A 19,632-nucleotide genomic window follows, 5' to 3' on the forward strand; every position below is an offset into this window, starting at 1 on the left:
CGCATTTTACCGAGAGCTACAAGCTTTGAAATATTGGACACACTCAGAATTAAAATGGTGCCAACATTTTTAATCGACATTTTCAAAAACAACCGTAACAGCTACAATCGGGCAAATCTACCAAAAACTGGCCCATTCCATTAGCTTTCAGATGATACAACAACAAATCATATTGGGCTTCATGTTCAGCTGAAATTCAGGCTTTTGTTTGAAACAGTGTAAAAATCTGCATTCGTTAAAAAAAGGAAAACCAGCGAAGAGTCGCACTTTTCTGTTTTGAATTTTCTGTTTCACGATAGCATGTTGCTTTCTTTGTTTAAGAAAATGATATTTTTATATAAAAATAATAGTTTTGACAGTTTAATAAAAAGAAAAAACACACGAGATAACGATTCGTAGAAATAAAAGAAGCATTACTTTCCCGTGCTTTTCACAAAGGGAAAATCAAGAACAAAAAATGTTACACCAACTTCAATTAGTACATTTAATAAACCTTCAAAATTTGCAATAGCTGCTGAAATTGGTCACCGCCACACCTGATACACGCTCTTGCCCTTTTGGGTACTAATTACCCTAATTGGGTACCAATCCATTGGGGTACTGTTCAGTTAGAAATTCCCGAACGGCATTTGAAGAATGTGCAAGGGCTCCATCGTGTTGGAAAATGATTTCCGCTCTCTCCTGAACAGGAATAGTATCAAGAAGGTCAGGCAAATGATGTTCAATGAACTCTAAATATGAGCTTCCTGCATTATAAGACCTTAAAACGTATACAGACCCATCAAAAGACTTCCGATTACGATTTATGATTGTGAAAAATATCATTTATGATTGTGAAAAATATCGTCTGAAAATAAAAAGCATTTGTTTAACAAAACAATTAATGATAAAAACTAAACAGAATTATTCATTTGTCATAATATTTTATGTATCGTTTGCTTATTTCTGATATTTTGTAAATGTGTTTTGAAAATTGCTAGAATTATGATTCTTTTTACAGTAAGTTAGTAGAGAGTGTGTTTTTAGTTTTTGAAAGTTTTCGTTAAAGTTTCTAAAGATAAGTTGCTATATTCTTTTCTCGATTTTTTAACGAAGAGTATGCTGACATGCATTTTGTGTACAGATTTTTGTGATGGTAATGCTTGCAGAGCGGAGAAAGAATACCGGCTCCGTTACCCAAATCATTCTGCATCTAATAGATGTGTTTGCCTCTATACATCGAAAGCTCAGAGAGACAAGTTCATTTGGTACGTTGTTCGAGAGAGGCCAGGATCACCATTCTGCCAATGTTATGGCAGGATGTGCTGGACCGAGTAGTGGAAAACCAAAGTGTGAGTTCACGCTCGATTGCTATAGAAGGTGGACTATCACAACGTAAAGTGATGAAAACATTGCACCAAAACAAGTATCACCAGTATCATTTTACGCTAGTACAAGAACTGCGCAATTCAGATTTAGAAAAGCGGCTAACATTTTGCAGATGGCTACTAGCCCGAGACACTGAAGATCACCATTTTCTAAGAAAGATATTGTGGACAGATGAGTCGTTGTTCACTAGAGGGGGGGCATCATATATTTGCATAACTGGCATCATTATACTGAACATAATCTTTTCTTAACCCAAAACTCATCATTGCAAACTCGATTCAGCATACATGTTTGGATTGGTGTAATAGGAGATCATTTAATTGGTCCGTATGTGTTTCGAGGTAACCTAAAAGGAAACGCATATTTAGAGTTCATTGAACATCATTTGCCTGACCTTCTTGATGCTATTCCTGTTCAGGAGAGGGCAGAAATCATTTTCCAACACGATGGAGCCCCTGCACATTCTTCAAATGTTGTTCGGGAATTTCTAACTGAACAGTATCCCCAATGGGTTGATGGTATGGGCCCCATCCCTTGGCCCCCTAGATCCCCAGACCTGACGCCAGTGGACTTCTTTGTTTAGGGATTCTTAAAACAAGAAGTTTACAAAACAGAAGTAGCAAGTTTGAAAGAATTGAGCGACCGGCTTGTTGAAGCAGTAGGGAAACTAAGGAATGAAATTGCTCTAAGAGCAACAGTTGTTTCCGTTCGCAAAAGGGCAAGAGCGTGTATCAGATGTGGCGGCGACCAATTTCAGCAGCTATTGCAAATTTTGCAGGTTTATTAAATGTACTAATCGATGTTGGTGTAACATTTTTTTGCTATTGATTTTCCCTTTGTGAAAAGCACGGGAAAGTAATGCTTCTTTTATTTCTACGAATCATTATCTCATGTGTTTTTTCTCTAAATTAAATGTTAAAACTATTATTTTTATATAAAAATATCATTTTCTTAAACAAAGAAAGCAACATGCTATCGTGAAACAGAAAAGTGCGACTCTTTGCTGGTTTTCCTTTTTTAACGAATGCAGATTTTTACACTGTTTCAAACAAAAGCCTGACTTTCAGCTGAACTTGAAGCCTAATATGATTCGTTGTTGTATCATCTGAAAGCCAATAAAATGGGCCAGTTTTTGGTAGATTTGCCCGATTGTAGCTCTTACGGTTGTTTTTGTAAATGTCTATTAAAAACGTTGGCACCATTTTAATTCTAAGTGTGTCCAATGTTTCAAAGCTTGTAGCTCTCAGTAAAATGCGACTATCTTAATGTGAAAGGTATCATTTTGTAGGATTTAGTCTGCTCTATCCAAATATGTACTTATTTTCTTTGTAGGTCCTACAAGAATTTCAGAAATCAGTCGTTTTCTCAGAATTTTGTTTTTTTACTCATTTTCCTTAAATTTACCAAAACTCGGTTACGGTTAAGGATTGGACACGATAATGGGTGGTTCTATGCTCCGCTTAGGCTCTTCTATCACCCCCTTTCGTATGGCAGATTCGATCGAACTCACCCTGTATAGTTTAACTGCAATTGGCAAAACTACATAAATCCTTCTTTCTGTGTATATAACAGGTTTTCAAACTCTTTCAATATTGCTTTTACTCCAAAATAAGTTATGAACAAAATAAAAAAAATTTTTTTTTTCCTCACACACCATGACAAATATGTTATATTCAAGAAAAGCAATTGTTCCAACATATTTTACACTAAAATAGTTAATGATGATGGAAACCTTATCTTTTAGCAAAGGGTAAAACAAAATCACATCTTATCTAAACATTATAACATATTGATAAATCTTTTTAAAATATTGCATATTTAAAGTACTTTTATTGGGGAATAGATGCTGAATGGATTCATTAATTCAGATTGCTTTTAAGTTTTTATTTTATTTTTTTTTTTTTTTTTGCCTTCATTACATTTACAATTGAATCAGTTTCGGAACTTTTGTTGACTCTAAGCTGATAAACATAGAAAACTGCCAAATTTTAAGAATCTTTTTTTTCTAAAAAGTATGAAAATAATAAATAAAAATTAAAACCCACAAATTTTTGAAGATTTAAAAAAAAAAATTTTTAAAAATCACGAACCCTGCCTTATATACATCTTTACAGGGATCTTTACAGGGATTAATCTAGGCCAAAATTGGGTCCTAGGTCTTATCCCAGGAATAACACTAAGCTATCCTACTGTTGCTCTGAGGCAAGGATATGTAGAAATAATCCAAAGATAGTACCCGCATGTCCAGTAATCATGGGAACAGTACAATGCCAGATTTTGGAATTACAGTCAACCCTCGGTTGTCGTGGTTAATTCGTTCCAGGCTTTACCACGATAACTGAATTTCCGCGAAGTAGGATTCTGTATTAATAAACCGAATATTTTCCTAACTAGAGCGCATAAACTTACTTAGGACAATTTAAATAGGTTTTTAACACCCTTTGCCACCATTACATTTGCATTACTTAATATATTACACAAAATATGAGAAAATGAGATATATCAGACGTAATAGATAGCACACAGTTATTATTGGAAAATAAAACTACATACACACATGCATTTCTTACACACTACTTTTAATCTATGAAAATAGCTTAACTTGTTCGATGAAGATTTAATTGCCAGTTAGTGACCGTATGTGACCCCGTTCTTCTACATTTATCCTCATTAAAGGTATTGCGCATACAACTTAAAAAGCTAGTACACTGTTGAGCACCATTTACAGATTTATTTATCCTCTAGTGATTTATACTTTCCAGTTAGTGTTTAACGGTTAAAATGAAATAGTGATTCGCTACACTTTCTTCGGCGATTTTAAACCTTCACTCCCTCAACCAGTACAACTACAGACCCTCAGAAGAGCTTACCTTACTTGAAAGACATACTGTTAGTCTTTTGTAGGAAAAAGTTTATATGAGTGCATAAAAAAGGCCAATTACTATATTTGAAGAAAAAAAAACGAAAAAAACCGCAATGTAGTGAAGCCGCAAAAGTTGAAGCGCGAGGGACGACTGTAGCTGAATTCCGAAGTGCTACCAAAGTTTCCAATTTTCAGAAATTAAAACATTGAATGATAACCCTGAAATTTTTTTTCAAAGTTAATGAACTTTTTTTAAATAGTTATTGTATTTAATGCTCTCTTAAAGTTGAAAAATTTCATCACGACAAAACCATTTCTGTTCAACCAAAACCTTTTACTGCACACACTAGTATGAAAATTTAATCAATTTGTTAAACATTTATTTTCCTGCTTTTTAAAACTTATTTCCTTAGCCCCGTGAAGCATTATAGATATCTCTCTGAACTTTCTTTAATATCTCCTGTTGTGAAGAATATTATTTAATAATTAAAAATTAAACCAACTTTTGAATCATCAAAAAATATAATTTTTATATAAATACCAGCTGCGTTGAAAATAAGTTATGTCAAGTGAAGTGTGTTCAACAATCGCAGGCTTGAACAAAAAAAAAAAGTAGTAATAATTTTAAAAATTTAAAAATCAGTAAAATTTTGCGGCAGATTGCAGAAAGATAAACATTTTAAATCCCCCTGATTACAGAAAAAGCTTTTAAAACAAAATCCAGAGTTTCACTTGTTCATATTCGAGAAAAAAATGGAAACAAATCTTTCCGTCTCAATGATTTTCTTTACGTTATAAAATTTAATAAAAGCATTGTTAGGGAAAGTAGAGATGAAGTATTGAATAATAATTTGAATGGAGGAAAGCCTTTGAAAAATAGGGATTTTATGTCGAAATCCAAGTGTCATAATTAATAGTTTTTGATATCTCCCCCTGCTAATTATTATTGGAGGATTATGTTTAATAGCCAAACATAAAGACAGAAAAAATAAGAATCCATCAATACCAAGTTCAATAGGGAAGTTTTCAATTTTTTAATTTTATTTTTATATGATAGAGTAACATGTATGAACATCATAGGTGAAAAAATTTTTGTGATACGATAAGTAGTTGTTTTTAATTTTTTTTAAGTTCAAGCGCTTGTGATGTCAAATGGCATAGGAAGTGACCCGATAGGGGAGAAGCCGAAGGACGTGCATTAGACAAAATGTAAAAGGCTTATCTCCACGCATTTAACTCCTCGCGTTTCTGGAACATGAAACCTCTCATCCTCTCGGAAATATTCGAATATCATCATTGATGTTACTTGAGGTAGATTTAGATTGTGCTTTAACGAATCCGGCCTCCATAGTGTGTTCAAAAGGATTATTGAATCCCTAGCGAAAACAAAGTTCAGGGTTCGTACGCTCCGGGAATTCCGGGAAAAACCGGGAATTGTCAGGGAAAATGACACTGTCAAAAATGTCAGGGAAAAGTCAGGGAGTTTTCAAATTTTGTCCTCCAAAAATTTTTTTTCCATTTTTTTCCCAAGGAATTAAGTACTATGAGATCTAGTCTTCGTTTTTATTGTGATTTCACGAAAAAAATTGTAAATTTTGATCTAAACCGACGCTGGCACTTAAAAACTGCAATCGAAAAATGAACGTTTTTTTTTTTTTCACAACGAAAAATGCGCCAAAAGAGCGAAGATTTTCTTGCATGGAGTCAGTGAGGGGAACGCATTTCTTTCTCCTGCCTTAAGTTTTAGATGGGTTGCCACAACATTCTGTTCGGTTCAGGATTCGTACGCTCCGGGAAAACTTGGAATTATCAGGGAAAATGACTTAGTCAAAAATGTCAAGGAATTTTCCAAATGTGTCCCCAAAATTTTTCTTTTCCTAATTTTTTCCCAGGGAATTTCGTTTTATAAGATCTAATCTTCATTTTTATCGATGTATTTAAAAAAAATTGTAACAATTTTAAAGCAATGAAAAAAGTGGCGACCCAAAAAATCTTCAGCAGCCGCCATTTTTGGCTCTCAGTAGTTCCCAAGGGAAAAAAATCAGGTGACCAGCAATTATGCACAAACTCAACAGGAGAGAAGACAATTTACTGCTTCGGAAGCACAACCTGTAGATGGGAGGGTCGATCGGGGAAAATGTTTTTTTTTTTTTTTTTTTTTTTTTGTTGATCGGAAAATCATTTCAGCTACGTGTTAAACGTAGTCGCCATCTTTGGTCATTCACAAGATGGAAGTAGATACGATCCAAAAATGCCTAAGTTTCTAAAAACAAAGCAGAATTGGATGTTTTCTTTAATTGAAAACTGATGAAAACAACAAAAAATGGTCTGCAAATTGTTTTTGTATTATTATTTGAAATAATTTTCTTGAGAAATGAAAAATTTTGTTCTTAAAACTTAATCTTATCCTCACTGCCTCGGACGCAAATGTGATAAAAACTTTTCAATGAATTGTAGTATCATGAAGATTTATTATTTTTTAACTGTCTTCATGCAACAAATTAAAAAAAAAAGTTATTTCTTATTTTTGGGCATAGCCGCCATATTTGGTCATTCCCAAGATGGAAGTACACAAGCCTTTTTCAAGTGCCTAAGTTCCCGAAAACGGCATTGGATGTTAATTGCAATGCAAACTATTGAAAACAACACAAATTGTGCCCTTTTTTTCCGGATAATTTGTAATTATTTTATGGAAAAATGCAAAATTTAATCTTCATAACATTTTTTTTGTTTTAATTTTATTTAGACTCTTATGTGCTAAATACTGACTATTTTGCTTTTATTGTAGTTTTTTAAGGATTATTAATTATTTATTACTACTTTATACTACAAATCCAAAAATCTACTTATTATTTTAAATTTTTCACTTTGTCGCCATATTTGATCGTTTGCACAATGGAAGTAGACTTAAACTTCCAGAAACAGAATTGGACGTTTATATCAATGTGTAATATTGAAAATAACATTAAATATGCAAAAAGTTATGAATTTTTGAAAATTAACTATTACTTTCTGGAAAAGAAAGTTTGAAATTTTAATGTAAGCGTCCTTTAATATGTGAAAAAAAAAAGATTATTGGCATTGGCCTATGTTTGGCGGATGTTGATTTTTGTTACTATGCATTACATGGTATGCCGATTGATGCAACAAGTTAATCATATTTATACTGAAATTTAGCATTGCATTTTGCTCAATATGTTTCGTGTAACCTACTTATAAGAAAATAAAAAGTATTGTAAACCAAAAGAGGATGCTAAAAGGTTGCTGCAGGACTACAGCAAAATGCTATAAAATTACGAATGACATCAAAGAAACGCTAAAATAAGTTGAAAGTACTCTGTTTTCAACAAATAGTAAACAAATTAAAACAATTTTGAACAAAATGTTTAAAAAAAAACTTAAAATTTTGACAGAGAAAACAAACGAAAAAAAAAACAAGTTTTTTTTTTTTTAATCTAAGGGGAGAAGTTTCAGTTCTTCTGCATCGCTACTTTAAACAATTTTAATTATTCTGAAAATATTACTATTTAAACTTAAATTTTGAATGAAGCGAGTAACCTGGAATTTTCTAAAAAACAACCTGGAAAACCTGGAAAAGTCAGGGAACTTTTTTTAACCAAAAGTGTATGAACCCTGCAAAGGATCTTCCGCGGAAGGCTGCCCAATAGTGCCCTGTGATGTAGGCTCGTGACGTTTCGCAAGAGCGCACTTTTGCGCATGGATTTTTAAAAATTCATTAAAAATGAATCATGGTGCTTTTAAAACTCGGCGATGGTGAATTATTTAGTTTTGAGGGTCAATTAACAATATCCAATAGCCAAAATATGAACATTTAATAGGTTGCAACTTCCCTATTATTCGACTGTCATTCACTGTCATTCGAGAGAAGAAACTTGGACATAGATACATAGGTACATAACGCTCAGTTTTTAATTATATAAGATATATTTTTTCCTTTTAATTTTCAATAATAGTCTCTCAATTTCCAAGTTTCGAGTTCTGCCAGATTTCAGAACGCCAAATTTCGCGTGCAATAAGGTACTTGTGTCTAATTAATTTTTTCATGCATTTGAATATTTATTGTTTACTTTTTCACATGCTTAATAATGAATATTTTAAAAAAATTGCTGAAATTTATCTTCTTACCGTTTGCAAATACTATCAGAATATTTAAATACTTCATATATCATAGCTGCCAATCTCAAGATTAAAAAAAAAAAAAAAACAGGAGCACTGAAGGGGAAAAATAGGAGCAAGAAATCATTGCCTGTGCTAAACCTTCCTTCTGTGCCATAAGCTTCTATAAGTTTTAAGCACCTTAATAGTGCTTTTCTGAATTTTCATGTTTGATTTTCAGCAAAACTACAACCAAGATTAAAATAAAATTATTTGACAAAAAAAAAAAAAAAAACATTATTTACTTAGCTACATATTTAAAAAAAAAAAAAAAAATTACTGTTTGATTTAATAAAATTGCAACCTCTTTTTAAATATTTTTTAATGCATATACGAGTATTAAAAATGCATTGCATAAAAGCATATTGAAGAATAAAACACACAATATTACTTCTCATGCTTGGAAGTAAAGCTCTTATGTAACTTCCTTGTGAAGGTCAACTCTCAAGGAATTTTCCAAGTGGCCACTAGTGGGGGGGGGGGGGAGTTTTTACAGCTTTCATAAATAAATAAATAAATGAATGAATAGGACTTTGCATATTCTGATAGAGTATTATTCAATACTTTTTTTACACATGAAAAATTTGAGTTCAAATAGGTTTCTGATCTTTTTGCAAAAAAAATTAATTAGAAGTCGGCAGGAAATGGCAGTTCAGATAAAATAGTTTCAGTTTATAGCAAAGCCTCCAAGACAATAAGGATCAAATACAGATAAAATTTCCCTTTAAAAAATAATAAATTTAAAAAAAAACATAATTTTTTGCATTTTATGTTATTTTTAATAGCTTGTATTGAGAAAACTTAGGCCATCAATAGTCTCGTCTACTTTCATCTTGCGGATGACCAAACATGGCAACTGCGCAAAAATTAAGATAATAGATTTTTGAATTAGTTGCATAAAAGTAATTATAATTAATAATCCTTAACTATAATTTAGACAAAACAATCAATTTTTAGTAAATTAGCATCTAAACCAGTGAGGATAAAATAATATTCTGAAGAAAAAATTTTGCATATTTCGAGAAAATAATTAAGAATTTTCTGGGGGAAAAAAGCCCATTTTGAATTATTTTCAATTAGTTTACATTGCAATAAACATCTTATTCCGTTTTGGGAAACTTGGGCCACTAAAAGAGATTTATGTACTTAAATCTCACAAAATAACCAAATATGGGGACTAAGTCAAAAATTAATATAGAAATGTTTGAATTTATTGCATACAAAAAACTTAAATCCTCATGAATCTACAATTTAATTGAAAATATTTAGCACAATAGCTTCCAAAGCAGTGAGGATAAGATAAAATTTTAAATAGTATAATTTTTTTTCATTTCTCAAAAAAAATTTGTTTAAAAATTGCAGCACATTTTACTTTCTTGTGAATGAACAAACATGGCGGCGATGTTTTACACGCAACTAAAATGCTCAATCAAAAACTGATGTTTTCCGATCATCTCGCTCTCCTCAGTGTTTATCCTGACACTAATGCTTCGAAAACATCGAATTGTCTTCTCTTTTGTTCAGTTTGTACGTAATTCCTTCCGTCAAGGATAAGGAAATTTCTTCTGAAACCGAAAAGAAGTAAAGAAAAGTTGAAAAATCGTAGTTTTTTGGAATAAATCGGATTTTTGTAGTACGCAATAGAAATCTGAGAAACTCCGGGGAAAACGGAGCACTTGACAGCTATGATATATGTACTGAGTTTTTTTGAGCTTTGTTAAAGTAGATATTTTTTTTTTTTTTTGCTAGTTGCATTTTTTTTAATCATATGCATTAAAGCATTTTTGTAACGAAGAAATTTCACAAGAAAAGATATTAAGCTATTTAAAAAGAATCTACAGCTCATACTGTAAATGTGAATCGTATATTTGAAGCTTGTTTTCCAATTTATGTTTTCTCTTTTTCAGACTCAAGTGTTCGAACTGACCTTGTGGTCCAACTTCCCCACATAGCAGCGTTTTGTAAAGAAGCAGATTTAGAAAATGCTATTCCAGAATTTTTGGTGCCAATTATAATAAATTATTTAGGAGATGAACTAAACCAGGTATGATTTATTTTTGGCCTTAGGCATTCATGTTACTATTGTTGCAATAATAGTATGTATAATGTTTTTCCATGATAATATGTAATGTAATAATTTATCTGTGTATTATAGGTACGGAAATCTTCTCATTCAGTTTTGTTGTCGTTAATAGAACTGAAGCTCATCGACACTGGTAAATATTATTTCGATACTTTTGTGTATTACAACATTTCACCCATAACTTCTCTGAAAAACATGATTTTTGGTGGATATTAAATTTTTTTTGATACTTAGATGGTACATAACAGATCCAAACATTAAAGTCACTTCTGTCAGTATTAATCAGTTTGTTAATGAATTAATCGTTAGACGTAATAAGGAAACGTGATTTAACAGCGGAAAAAAGTTTCTCAAATTGTTTAAACAAAAAAAATCTGTTTTGTTACTTCATTCAGCAAAGCACTCGAATGTTGTTTAATTTATCTATTTTTAGTGAAGTCTTTTCTTAAATATAAGTAGAAAGAAATGAAGCAGTAAAAGGTGGCCCAAAATGCACCAAGTAATTTAAGCAAGCTATAAAACAAGATTTAGAATTTCATTAAAAAGTATTGAAATCTTCATGAAATAAAATAAGAAGAAAGCCGTTAAATAACATTAAAAGTCAGTTGACTCTTATTTTTCTAACATGCAAGTTACCGTTGTTTGCATGATGCGGTTGTAACATGCAAGTTTACGTTGCAGATATTTTTACAGGACAAAATACCCATCTTTGGCTTTTTTTCTTTATTTATAAGAAAAACAGCATGTTAATCCATAGATGAGAATTCCTTCATTTTTAGCCATATGTTTAAAAAAATATATTTTTTTTGAGCCATCTGGAGAAAGAAATGATTTTCTTGTGGTCCAATTTTCTGATTTTGACAATACTGAGATTTTTATTCTTATTCATTCAAAACCAAATCACCTTTTCTGCAAAACCATAGTTAATGAATATTTTGTACAAATTCTTTTATGCTTGACATGTATTTTGAACAATTTTTCTTAATTTTATATAGATACAATAAAAAAGAGGATTTGTCCATTTGTGGTTCATTTAACAGAGAGTATTCATTCTGAAGAACTCAGGGTGGAATGTATTTTGGTGAGTTTTGTTATAGTATTTTATGTTCTACTTTCAAAATATTGTAATGAGGGAAGTAGAGCAATGGCTCTAAATGTCATATAAAGGATCCATGATTTGTTATCTTTGAAATTAATGTTCTAATTTTTTGAAACTTCTTTTCATAATTTTTGAAATCATATTCCTAACTATAGGATATATATCAACAATGCTTTTGGTCAAAGTTACTCAGGCCGGTATATTTTGGTTTTAGTTGAGAAATCATGTCCAGAAAAACTTAACTAGTTCTAACGTTCTTTCTTAGTAGTTTTTCTTTTTTAAAATCATTCATGTGAATGTAAAACAAAAAACGGAGGGGGGGGGAGGGGGAATGCGTAGATCTTAGGATATTGTGCACACTGCATACTTTTTTTATATCAAGTTAATATGTAATTTCTTGTATTAACGAAATGAAGAGGGGGAGAGGGTAAGAAAACTATAATGAAAAAAGTGAAACAATTCAGTAAAACGGTAAATAAATGTTTAATTAAATCTTGTATTTATGTATGTATTTGAGAATAAGTTGTTTTAAAACCACTCTACTACTAACTCCTCATGAAATTTTCAATGATGCAGTGGAACCCCCATTTTACTTCATCTGTTTAAATAAGGCATCCCGCTTTTGACATTTTCTGTTGGTCCCTGAAAATTTCTATACCCTCTAATAATGTTACAATTTTCCGGATTTTACTTTACAATTTTTCAGAAAATCCGCTTAATATTGTTTTTTAAAAGCAGATCAGTACCATTTTCTCTAAGACTCACCATTACTTTCCAGATAAATTTGTTTTACATGTTTAAAGCCGCTATGAAATTCTTTTTCTTTTTTATTGCCTTTGTTTTGCGAGTTGTCCATTAATGTGTCTTCCAATTGTCTGATCTTTGGATTGTTCCTTTGAAGCTTTGAGGTATAGTATTTGTATTTTAACTTTTTTTTCTGTCAAAAGAGTTGTTTTAACATTTTGAAAGAAGCGAAGATTTAGCTCCTTATAGCTTTTTAAATTCCATGGGTTTCAACTGGTCTCTGCATTCTTTACCTTAGGGGAAAGCATCTGAATTAAAACTAAAGCACATTTTGATTTGCGGTTAGAAACGAGCTTAGCAAACAACGAGTAAATATTACCTATTCTTGCTGTTTCATTGGGTAGGTCTCATTTTATAAGCAATACCCTTAAATTTTTACCTTCCCCTCCCCCACTCAGTTTTTGCGTTTTCCTGCTTGAGTGTGGGGCAGAATACGTTCAACCTGGATTCCACTGTATAAGTTCTGGTAAGCGCTTTTACATTAAATTGTTTCTTAAAAATTTGCTGAATGTGTGTATGTGTTTTTTTTTTTCCTTCATTTTAATAGCTACCTGTTGCAGTATTGTTTTTGCCGTGAAAGACATGGGTAGTGAGATGAAATATAAATAACCATCTCACTACCTTGTCTTTGACGGTAAGGGCAATGTGAAACTCCTCTTCCCTGCTCAAGAAGTTGGAACAGCATGATTTGCTAACGTGTCAAAGTGGCTGTGAAATGTGTAAATGATCATATCACAGCTATCTTTGACATGTTAGCTTATCTTGGATGCATCTTTTCCAAGTGAATGAATGAAGTTGTCAGTTCGTCAAATTGGCGGTGATTTGTATGTTAGTAGCATATCACAGCCATCTTGATGATCTGAAAATTTTCAAGTAAGCTGCAGCATCTTGGCCTCTCAAGTATCACAGCCTTTATCATTCTTTGTTTATTAATTTTCTAAATTGTCTGTTTCTTTTTTAGCTGTCATTATCAGTGGCACAGCCAGACATTTTTTCTCGTAGGGGTTTTCAAATTGAAAATCGTTGCTATCTTTCACATACATTTGATGCAAAATTATTCCATATATTTATAGTTTTTATGGATTAGAAGTTATTCATTTTTAACTCTTGCTAAAAAATAATTAATATTTCATATTGATATCACTAACTTCAAAACTGAGAAAGCGGGAAAAAGCACATTATTTTAAAAATTAGTTTTACTTTAATCTTCGTCAAATGCTAACTAATAACAATTTTGATATTTCAATGAGAAATGGGAAGGAACCCCTAAAAAGGATTTGTTCAATGCTGGAAGTGTTGATTGACCATACCATGTTGCTCTTTATTGAGCTCCATTTAGCTATCTTATACTCATAGAGGTGCGTAACATGAAATATTACTTGTATGTTTAAGAATTGGAAAGTAACTCGTGGCTGCTTCCGGATGATTTAAAGTAGTTAGATCTTTTTTTGAACCTGTCACTCTTGGAAAAGTTGAAATACTGTTTTTTTCCCTTGGTTTGTTCGGAGGAAATGAATGTGTTCGAGCTCTGGGAGGGGTTTTAACCCTCAAACCCCTCTCCTGGCTGTGCCACTGGTCATTATGCATAATTTCTTGTGTTCTTATGTTTGTTGGTTAGTTGTGTTATAAACTTATGTCAGGTTCTGAAAATTTCACTCTTATGAAAATTTTACTTGAATCCTCTATTGCCCCCCTTTTAACACTTGTAACAGTCAACTCTCAATAGCTTGAAGTCCCAAGGGACCGACTGAAAACACCTTCAAGTTATTGTTAGAGTTAGTGGAAGTTCCTATAACCTTCTCAAGAGTAAGGGACTCAATGGAAACTTCAAGGTAAAGAAATATTTTGATTTGACTAGCTTGGTTTTGTTACATGAACGCCTTACAGTTGGGGCATAAAGGTTTTTCTTCTCTCACAAAGTGGGTGTGGTATGTTTCTTTAAGTCATATCACAGCCAGCTTTGATGAGCGGAGAGAGGCTTTTGAACATCTGGATTGCTGCAAACATGGAAATAACACGAAAAAGTAACATTCAAGCTGATACCATGAGCCTGATGCCCTGAAGTGCATCATATAGAAGTTTTAAGAAGTGAAGAGAAGCTTTGATCATCTCCAAATACTTATTGGACTACATACAGCAAAAAAGAAAATGGCATGAGCCAGCCGTCAAGCTGATGCTGTGATGTGTTGTTTTAAAATCATATCACAGCCAGCTTTGATGAGCAGGATCATGTTTCAAGCAACGATTCATCAGAATTTGGAAAAAGAACCTAATTACTTGGACCACCTCCCACCCCTTCCCCCTTTTGGGTTCTGATTAAGAAATTAAGGCATCTGCTTGTACATGTACTGTATTTGAAAGTGTTCAACAAGAGTAAGTTAAATTCATTGGAAACAAAATACATTAGAAGTATGACAATTGAATGTTACTTTACTAACCAGTGATTAAGAAATTCTTTTATCTTTATATAGAAAAATGTTGGTTTTATTCATTTTCTCTCAACAGATTTTATTAACTGCTTTCATTATAGTCATATTTCTTTGGATTATATATGTTTTATGAACTTTAACTATTGTAAAATGCTGTTTTTAGTTTTGGATTATTTGTATTTTCTTTAAAACTAAAAACTTGTTTTCATAATTTACTCATTGTTTACTGTATGAATTTCTTTACCTCCTCTTTTCTACCTACTAATGTAAAAACATTATAAACAATTTGAAATTCAGTATAGACCTTGTTTTAGTGTGCATCATATAGTTTGTTTTTTTACTTTTTTGGATCCTAACTTCATATTTATTGCACCGCCAGATGTTTAACACAAAGAGCTACTTGGTTAAACCATTTCCAAATATCTGCTTTTGAAGTTTCTTTATAATAACAAAATGTTTAGTAACTGAAGTTTACATGGTTTTAGAATCATTTTTGATGCATCCTTTTGTTTTTTACGTAGTATTTTTATAATTTTAGTTTCTGTTTTGTTATATTTTAAAAATTAAGTTTTACTTTCGAAAAAAATTCTTTTTTTGAATAAAATACGATTGTTACTGTATGTTGATATACATTTTTTTCTCCACTTTCTTCCTTAGTTGATGAGCAAATTGGCCACATTGTTGGGTAAAGAACTCACTGAAGAAGTTTTCTTGGAACACTTTTTTTTTTTATGTGGTGACAAAACGAACAACATACGAAAAGTGAGTAGTGTTGTGTTCACAAATTTATTGTGAATTTTGAATAAATTTACAAAGATATTGAATTGTTCATTATTTAAAGTCTTAGGCTAAAGCAAGTTCAAACAATTTGGTCTTATTAAAAAAAAAACACCCTTTTGCAGGAAGGCAATGTAGTTTCTTTAGTGTAATTTTATGAAGTAAATTCATGCTGTATCTAAATGAGATTCAAATGATTATCTTAAATATTTGGCTGGTGATTGATTTAGTATTGTCCACAACTTGTCACGATTTTGAAGAGAGAATGAGGTTCATAACAATGTGACAGTTATTATATTTTTAAACCAGTGATCAACTGTGTAAGGTAAAATCGATTCCACTCCTTGTCAAATACTCCTTTAAATGCCTGCCTATTTATATCCTTTAGATTTTCAGACTTGTCTAATTTTGACCTTAATTGAGATTTTGTAGGAGTGTTAAAAAAAAGAAACTCAGGTTATTGAAGTGTTTCAATTAAATTCCTCCTTAGTGAGAACTATAAAATATTTTTTAAATAATTATTATTTCTTTCCTTCATTTCGTTTTTAGCTTTGTTGTGCTAAGTCTATTTTAACTTTGGGCAATGAAATGGGATGTGACATTTTGAAGAGGCGAAGTATAAATAGTTTAAAATGCTTTATTATATTAAGTAGATATTAAAAAATGCACTTTCATTTTTAAAAAAAATTATGATTTTTGTAGGCTTGTGCATCTGCTTTTGGTGATTTTTGTACTGTAGCTGGAAGGGAAGTTACTGAAGAAGTTTTAGTAAGTTTAGTTTTTTAACTGCCATACTTCCTTGCATTACATAAGTTTTATTGATATGAACTTGAATTATTTAAAATTATGTTTGTAGTCCAAATGACATGATTTGCCAGTTATATTTGAAGTTACATGTTTTAATTGTGTGTCTGTACTTTATATTTGATTTACTTTTTATTAGCTTCCTAGGTTCTTTGTACTGTGCGAAGATGCTGCATGGTGCGTTCGTAAAGCATGCACAGAAAACTTCATGCCTGTTTCTTGTGTTGTGTCTCGAGAAACACGGTGGAAGGAATTAGCTTCTCAATACATGGTTCTTTTGTCTGATCAAAGTCGTTGGGTAAGGTTCATGAATTTTTAATAGCATCTATTAAGCAGTTGTATTTCATTTATTGGTTTTAGCGGGCTGTAACCACACTTTTGTTTCGGAAGGCATTTTATCAAATATGCTTCTTGAGAAACCTACATGATGGAAAATCGAATTTTATTTCCTTTGTATATTTTACTAATTTTTGATATAATGCATTATTTAAAATGAAAGGGAAGAGGGGAGCTGCTTTAAGTGCATTAACATAAGCAAATGTAAAATATGATTTTTTTTCCTTCATTGAATAAATCACTTATGTGTGGGGAGAAAAAAATCGGCAAAAGTTATAAAAAGTATTCTTTGAACAGTTTTGAAATTTTTTTAGAAAGTTTTGAACCCTAAGCACCTTTTCCTTGCATCGAGCTCTAAGACTCCAGCTCTAAGTGCCTCAAAGAAGCTTTTTTTAGTTCAAAAGAAGGCATAATTTACTCATAATTGAAATTAGAAATATTTGCTTGAATAGTAAAATAACAAAAAACTTATTTGCTTCATTTGATGAAGTAATAGCTATAAGTGCCATTTGAAGGTTTTTACTATTACAGTGGTCCTTTTTTCTGTTAAAAGTAAGCAGCAATGTTGTAAGTCATTACAAAATTACCTGTTTAGAGAGCTGTTGATTTTGTTTGAGACTATAAAAACATTGAAGTTGTCTTGAATGTTTTAAATATTAACAATCTAAAATATTACCATGGTTTTTTTAACTAATAACTGAAGATCTTAAAGGTTTTCAGTCACAACTTAATTTGACAAACATGCTGTTGATCTAAGTCCACTCAAAATGAAGATAGAATATTAAATGCAGAATATTACATTTGAAAAGATACCATTCAAAACCACACATGTCCAGTTTCAACAAAAATTGAGTTAGCAGCCGATAACAATATTACAGAATTGTTCCTATAACATCGAAGTGTTAGTTTTGCTAGGAGAAAATAATGTTCCATTTAAATTCTGTTCTAACTGCTTCGTCATTCCCAAATCAATCAAGAGCATGTCCAAAGGGTTGTTTCGATCTGAAAACGTCGATTCGGCCAACAATAGGCCCCCATTTTAGTCATGTGATGTAGAACACTGAGGTTATGGTGGAAGTCTGTGAATGTTTTTTAGATTCTTAATTTGGTCCATTATGATTTTAATCAAAGGAAAGAATGTTCATTATAAACCTAATCAAATGAGATGTCCTAATTTTAAAAAACTTGATTGCAGTTGTATCTGTCTTCCTACATGTGTAAGTTTTTTCTCAAGAATATTAATGAGACTACATCAATCTATATAAATAATATAGATACATTTTTCTATTAAAGTTAATTTAGAAACCAGCTTCTCTCGAATCCCCAAAAATTGTTAAGAAATTTTTACACCTTTAACTGTTACCGTTTTAAATGCGTGAAAAGTACTAAGTCAAAATACGTGAAAAATAAAATCCCTCCAGTAAATTCCAGCAAAATTACTTATGTTGCCCTTTTGATGTCAATCTCTTCCCGTTCTACTTTTTGAGTTTGAGGAGTTAAATCAAAAAATGTGCGTTTTTCTTGATTTCCATTATTCTCACTTTTTGCAGGTACGGTTAACTGCTTATCAAACTTTGGGACCATTTATTTCAACTTTTGCTGAGCCAGAAAAAACTGGATTGTATTATAGTAAAGATGGTGTGCTTACTGTGGTAGACTTTACACCTTCACCTGTTCAAAATTCATTGTCACAAGAGCTTTCCGACGAGGTGAAGAACATGAAGTGTAAAGTTAGTACTGACTCTTCTGAAACTTCAAAATGCAATGTGAATCACTCTAGTTTAGATAGGACTATTTCTTCCAAATCCTGTGATAGTTTAGTTCCTTTGAACAACGTGGATGCAAGTCTTACTGCTTCAGAAGTTCCAGGAATTACGTGCCATGTGGGTAGTAATTATCGTACTGTGATAGAAGTGAGCTCTCCAAACTTGACATCACCTGCTGCCTCTAACAATCAGGAAACTGAAAATGTAGTTAAAAATTTTCCAAGTGAAAATGGTATACACTCTGATAAAGAGGGTTTTACAGAGAATTCAGATTCTGAATGCATTAACTATTCTTCTAATATTCCTTCAGTAGATTACTGTAGCAATATTTTTAAATTACAAAACTCTAATTTTTTGATGTCTGAAAAAGACAGCTCGTTAAGTGAAATTGCTCCATGCAATAGTGATAATGTTTCGTCTTTGGAAAATGGCGATTGTTGCAAAGAAATGAATGGTGATAATGATATTTCAGGGAAATTTGAAGATACTAAAATTGTTGAAAACTCCAAAGTAGACTTGGAAACTAAACTTTTAAACTCAATTACTGTAAATGGTATTAATGTTAGCTCTTCCATAGCTCTCGTTGGCGCTACAAAATATGAAATCAAGCCATTAGTGACTTGTAGTGCATCTACAGATGACTGTGAAACAGATTTAAGTAAATCGCATCTTTCTACTAAACTTCAAGTAACAGAAAATAAACTTCAAGTAGATTTGCTTAAACATTCCACTGGAAGTAAACTATCCGAAATACAAGACTTGCCATGTAAAATAAGTTCGTTTGAAAGCCTTGCGGGTGCTACACTAGAATTGAACCATACTCCAAGCAATGTACAAAGTTCTGAGGATTCAGTTGAGCTCAATTCTACCAATGACGGGTCCTTTCATGATGAGAGTGCCTTCAATTATTTTCAATTCTGGCGCATCCCTCTTCCAGATGTTGATGTCGATGTAGAATCAGTAGATCCTAGTGACTCTTGTAATTCAACAAAATTGTGCAATTCAGGAAGTGACTTTAAATATTTTGTAAGGTATGTGACCTTTTGATAATACATGGTACCCCACCACCCAGTGTACTCACACTGTATTACCCCACATCAGCCAGCATGCTGCAAAATTAGAGGTTA

The 19,632-nt window shown here is 31.9% G+C and overlaps 1 protein-coding gene across 3 annotated transcripts in view; it reads left to right on the forward strand.

Annotated features, from left to right (window-relative positions):
* The window catches only part of LOC129221282 (serine/threonine-protein phosphatase 4 regulatory subunit 1-like), a 230,281-nt gene that overhangs the window by 180,801 nt on the left and 29,848 nt on the right, over positions 1-19,632 (forward strand). For 2 of the 3 annotated variants that reach the window (XM_054855739.1, XM_054855740.1), the window contains 7 exons: positions 10,315-10,451; positions 10,563-10,623; positions 11,486-11,571; positions 15,480-15,584; positions 16,302-16,367; positions 16,543-16,701; positions 18,290-19,536. In XM_054855739.1, the coding sequence (XP_054711714.1) occupies positions 10,315-10,451; positions 10,563-10,623; positions 11,486-11,571; positions 15,480-15,584; positions 16,302-16,367; positions 16,543-16,701; positions 18,290-19,536 (1,861 nt within the window). Of the gene's footprint in view, positions 1-10,314; positions 10,452-10,562; positions 10,624-11,485; positions 11,572-14,746; positions 14,767-15,479; positions 15,585-16,301; positions 16,368-16,542; positions 16,702-18,289; positions 19,537-19,632 lie in introns of those variants that run through there. The other variant, XM_054855741.1, reaches the window with a different exon arrangement.

The sequence above is a fragment of the Uloborus diversus genome, chromosome 4 (genome assembly GCF_026930045.1).
Source record: "Uloborus diversus isolate 005 chromosome 4, Udiv.v.3.1, whole genome shotgun sequence".
Taxonomy (NCBI): domain Eukaryota; kingdom Metazoa; phylum Arthropoda; class Arachnida; order Araneae; family Uloboridae; genus Uloborus; species Uloborus diversus.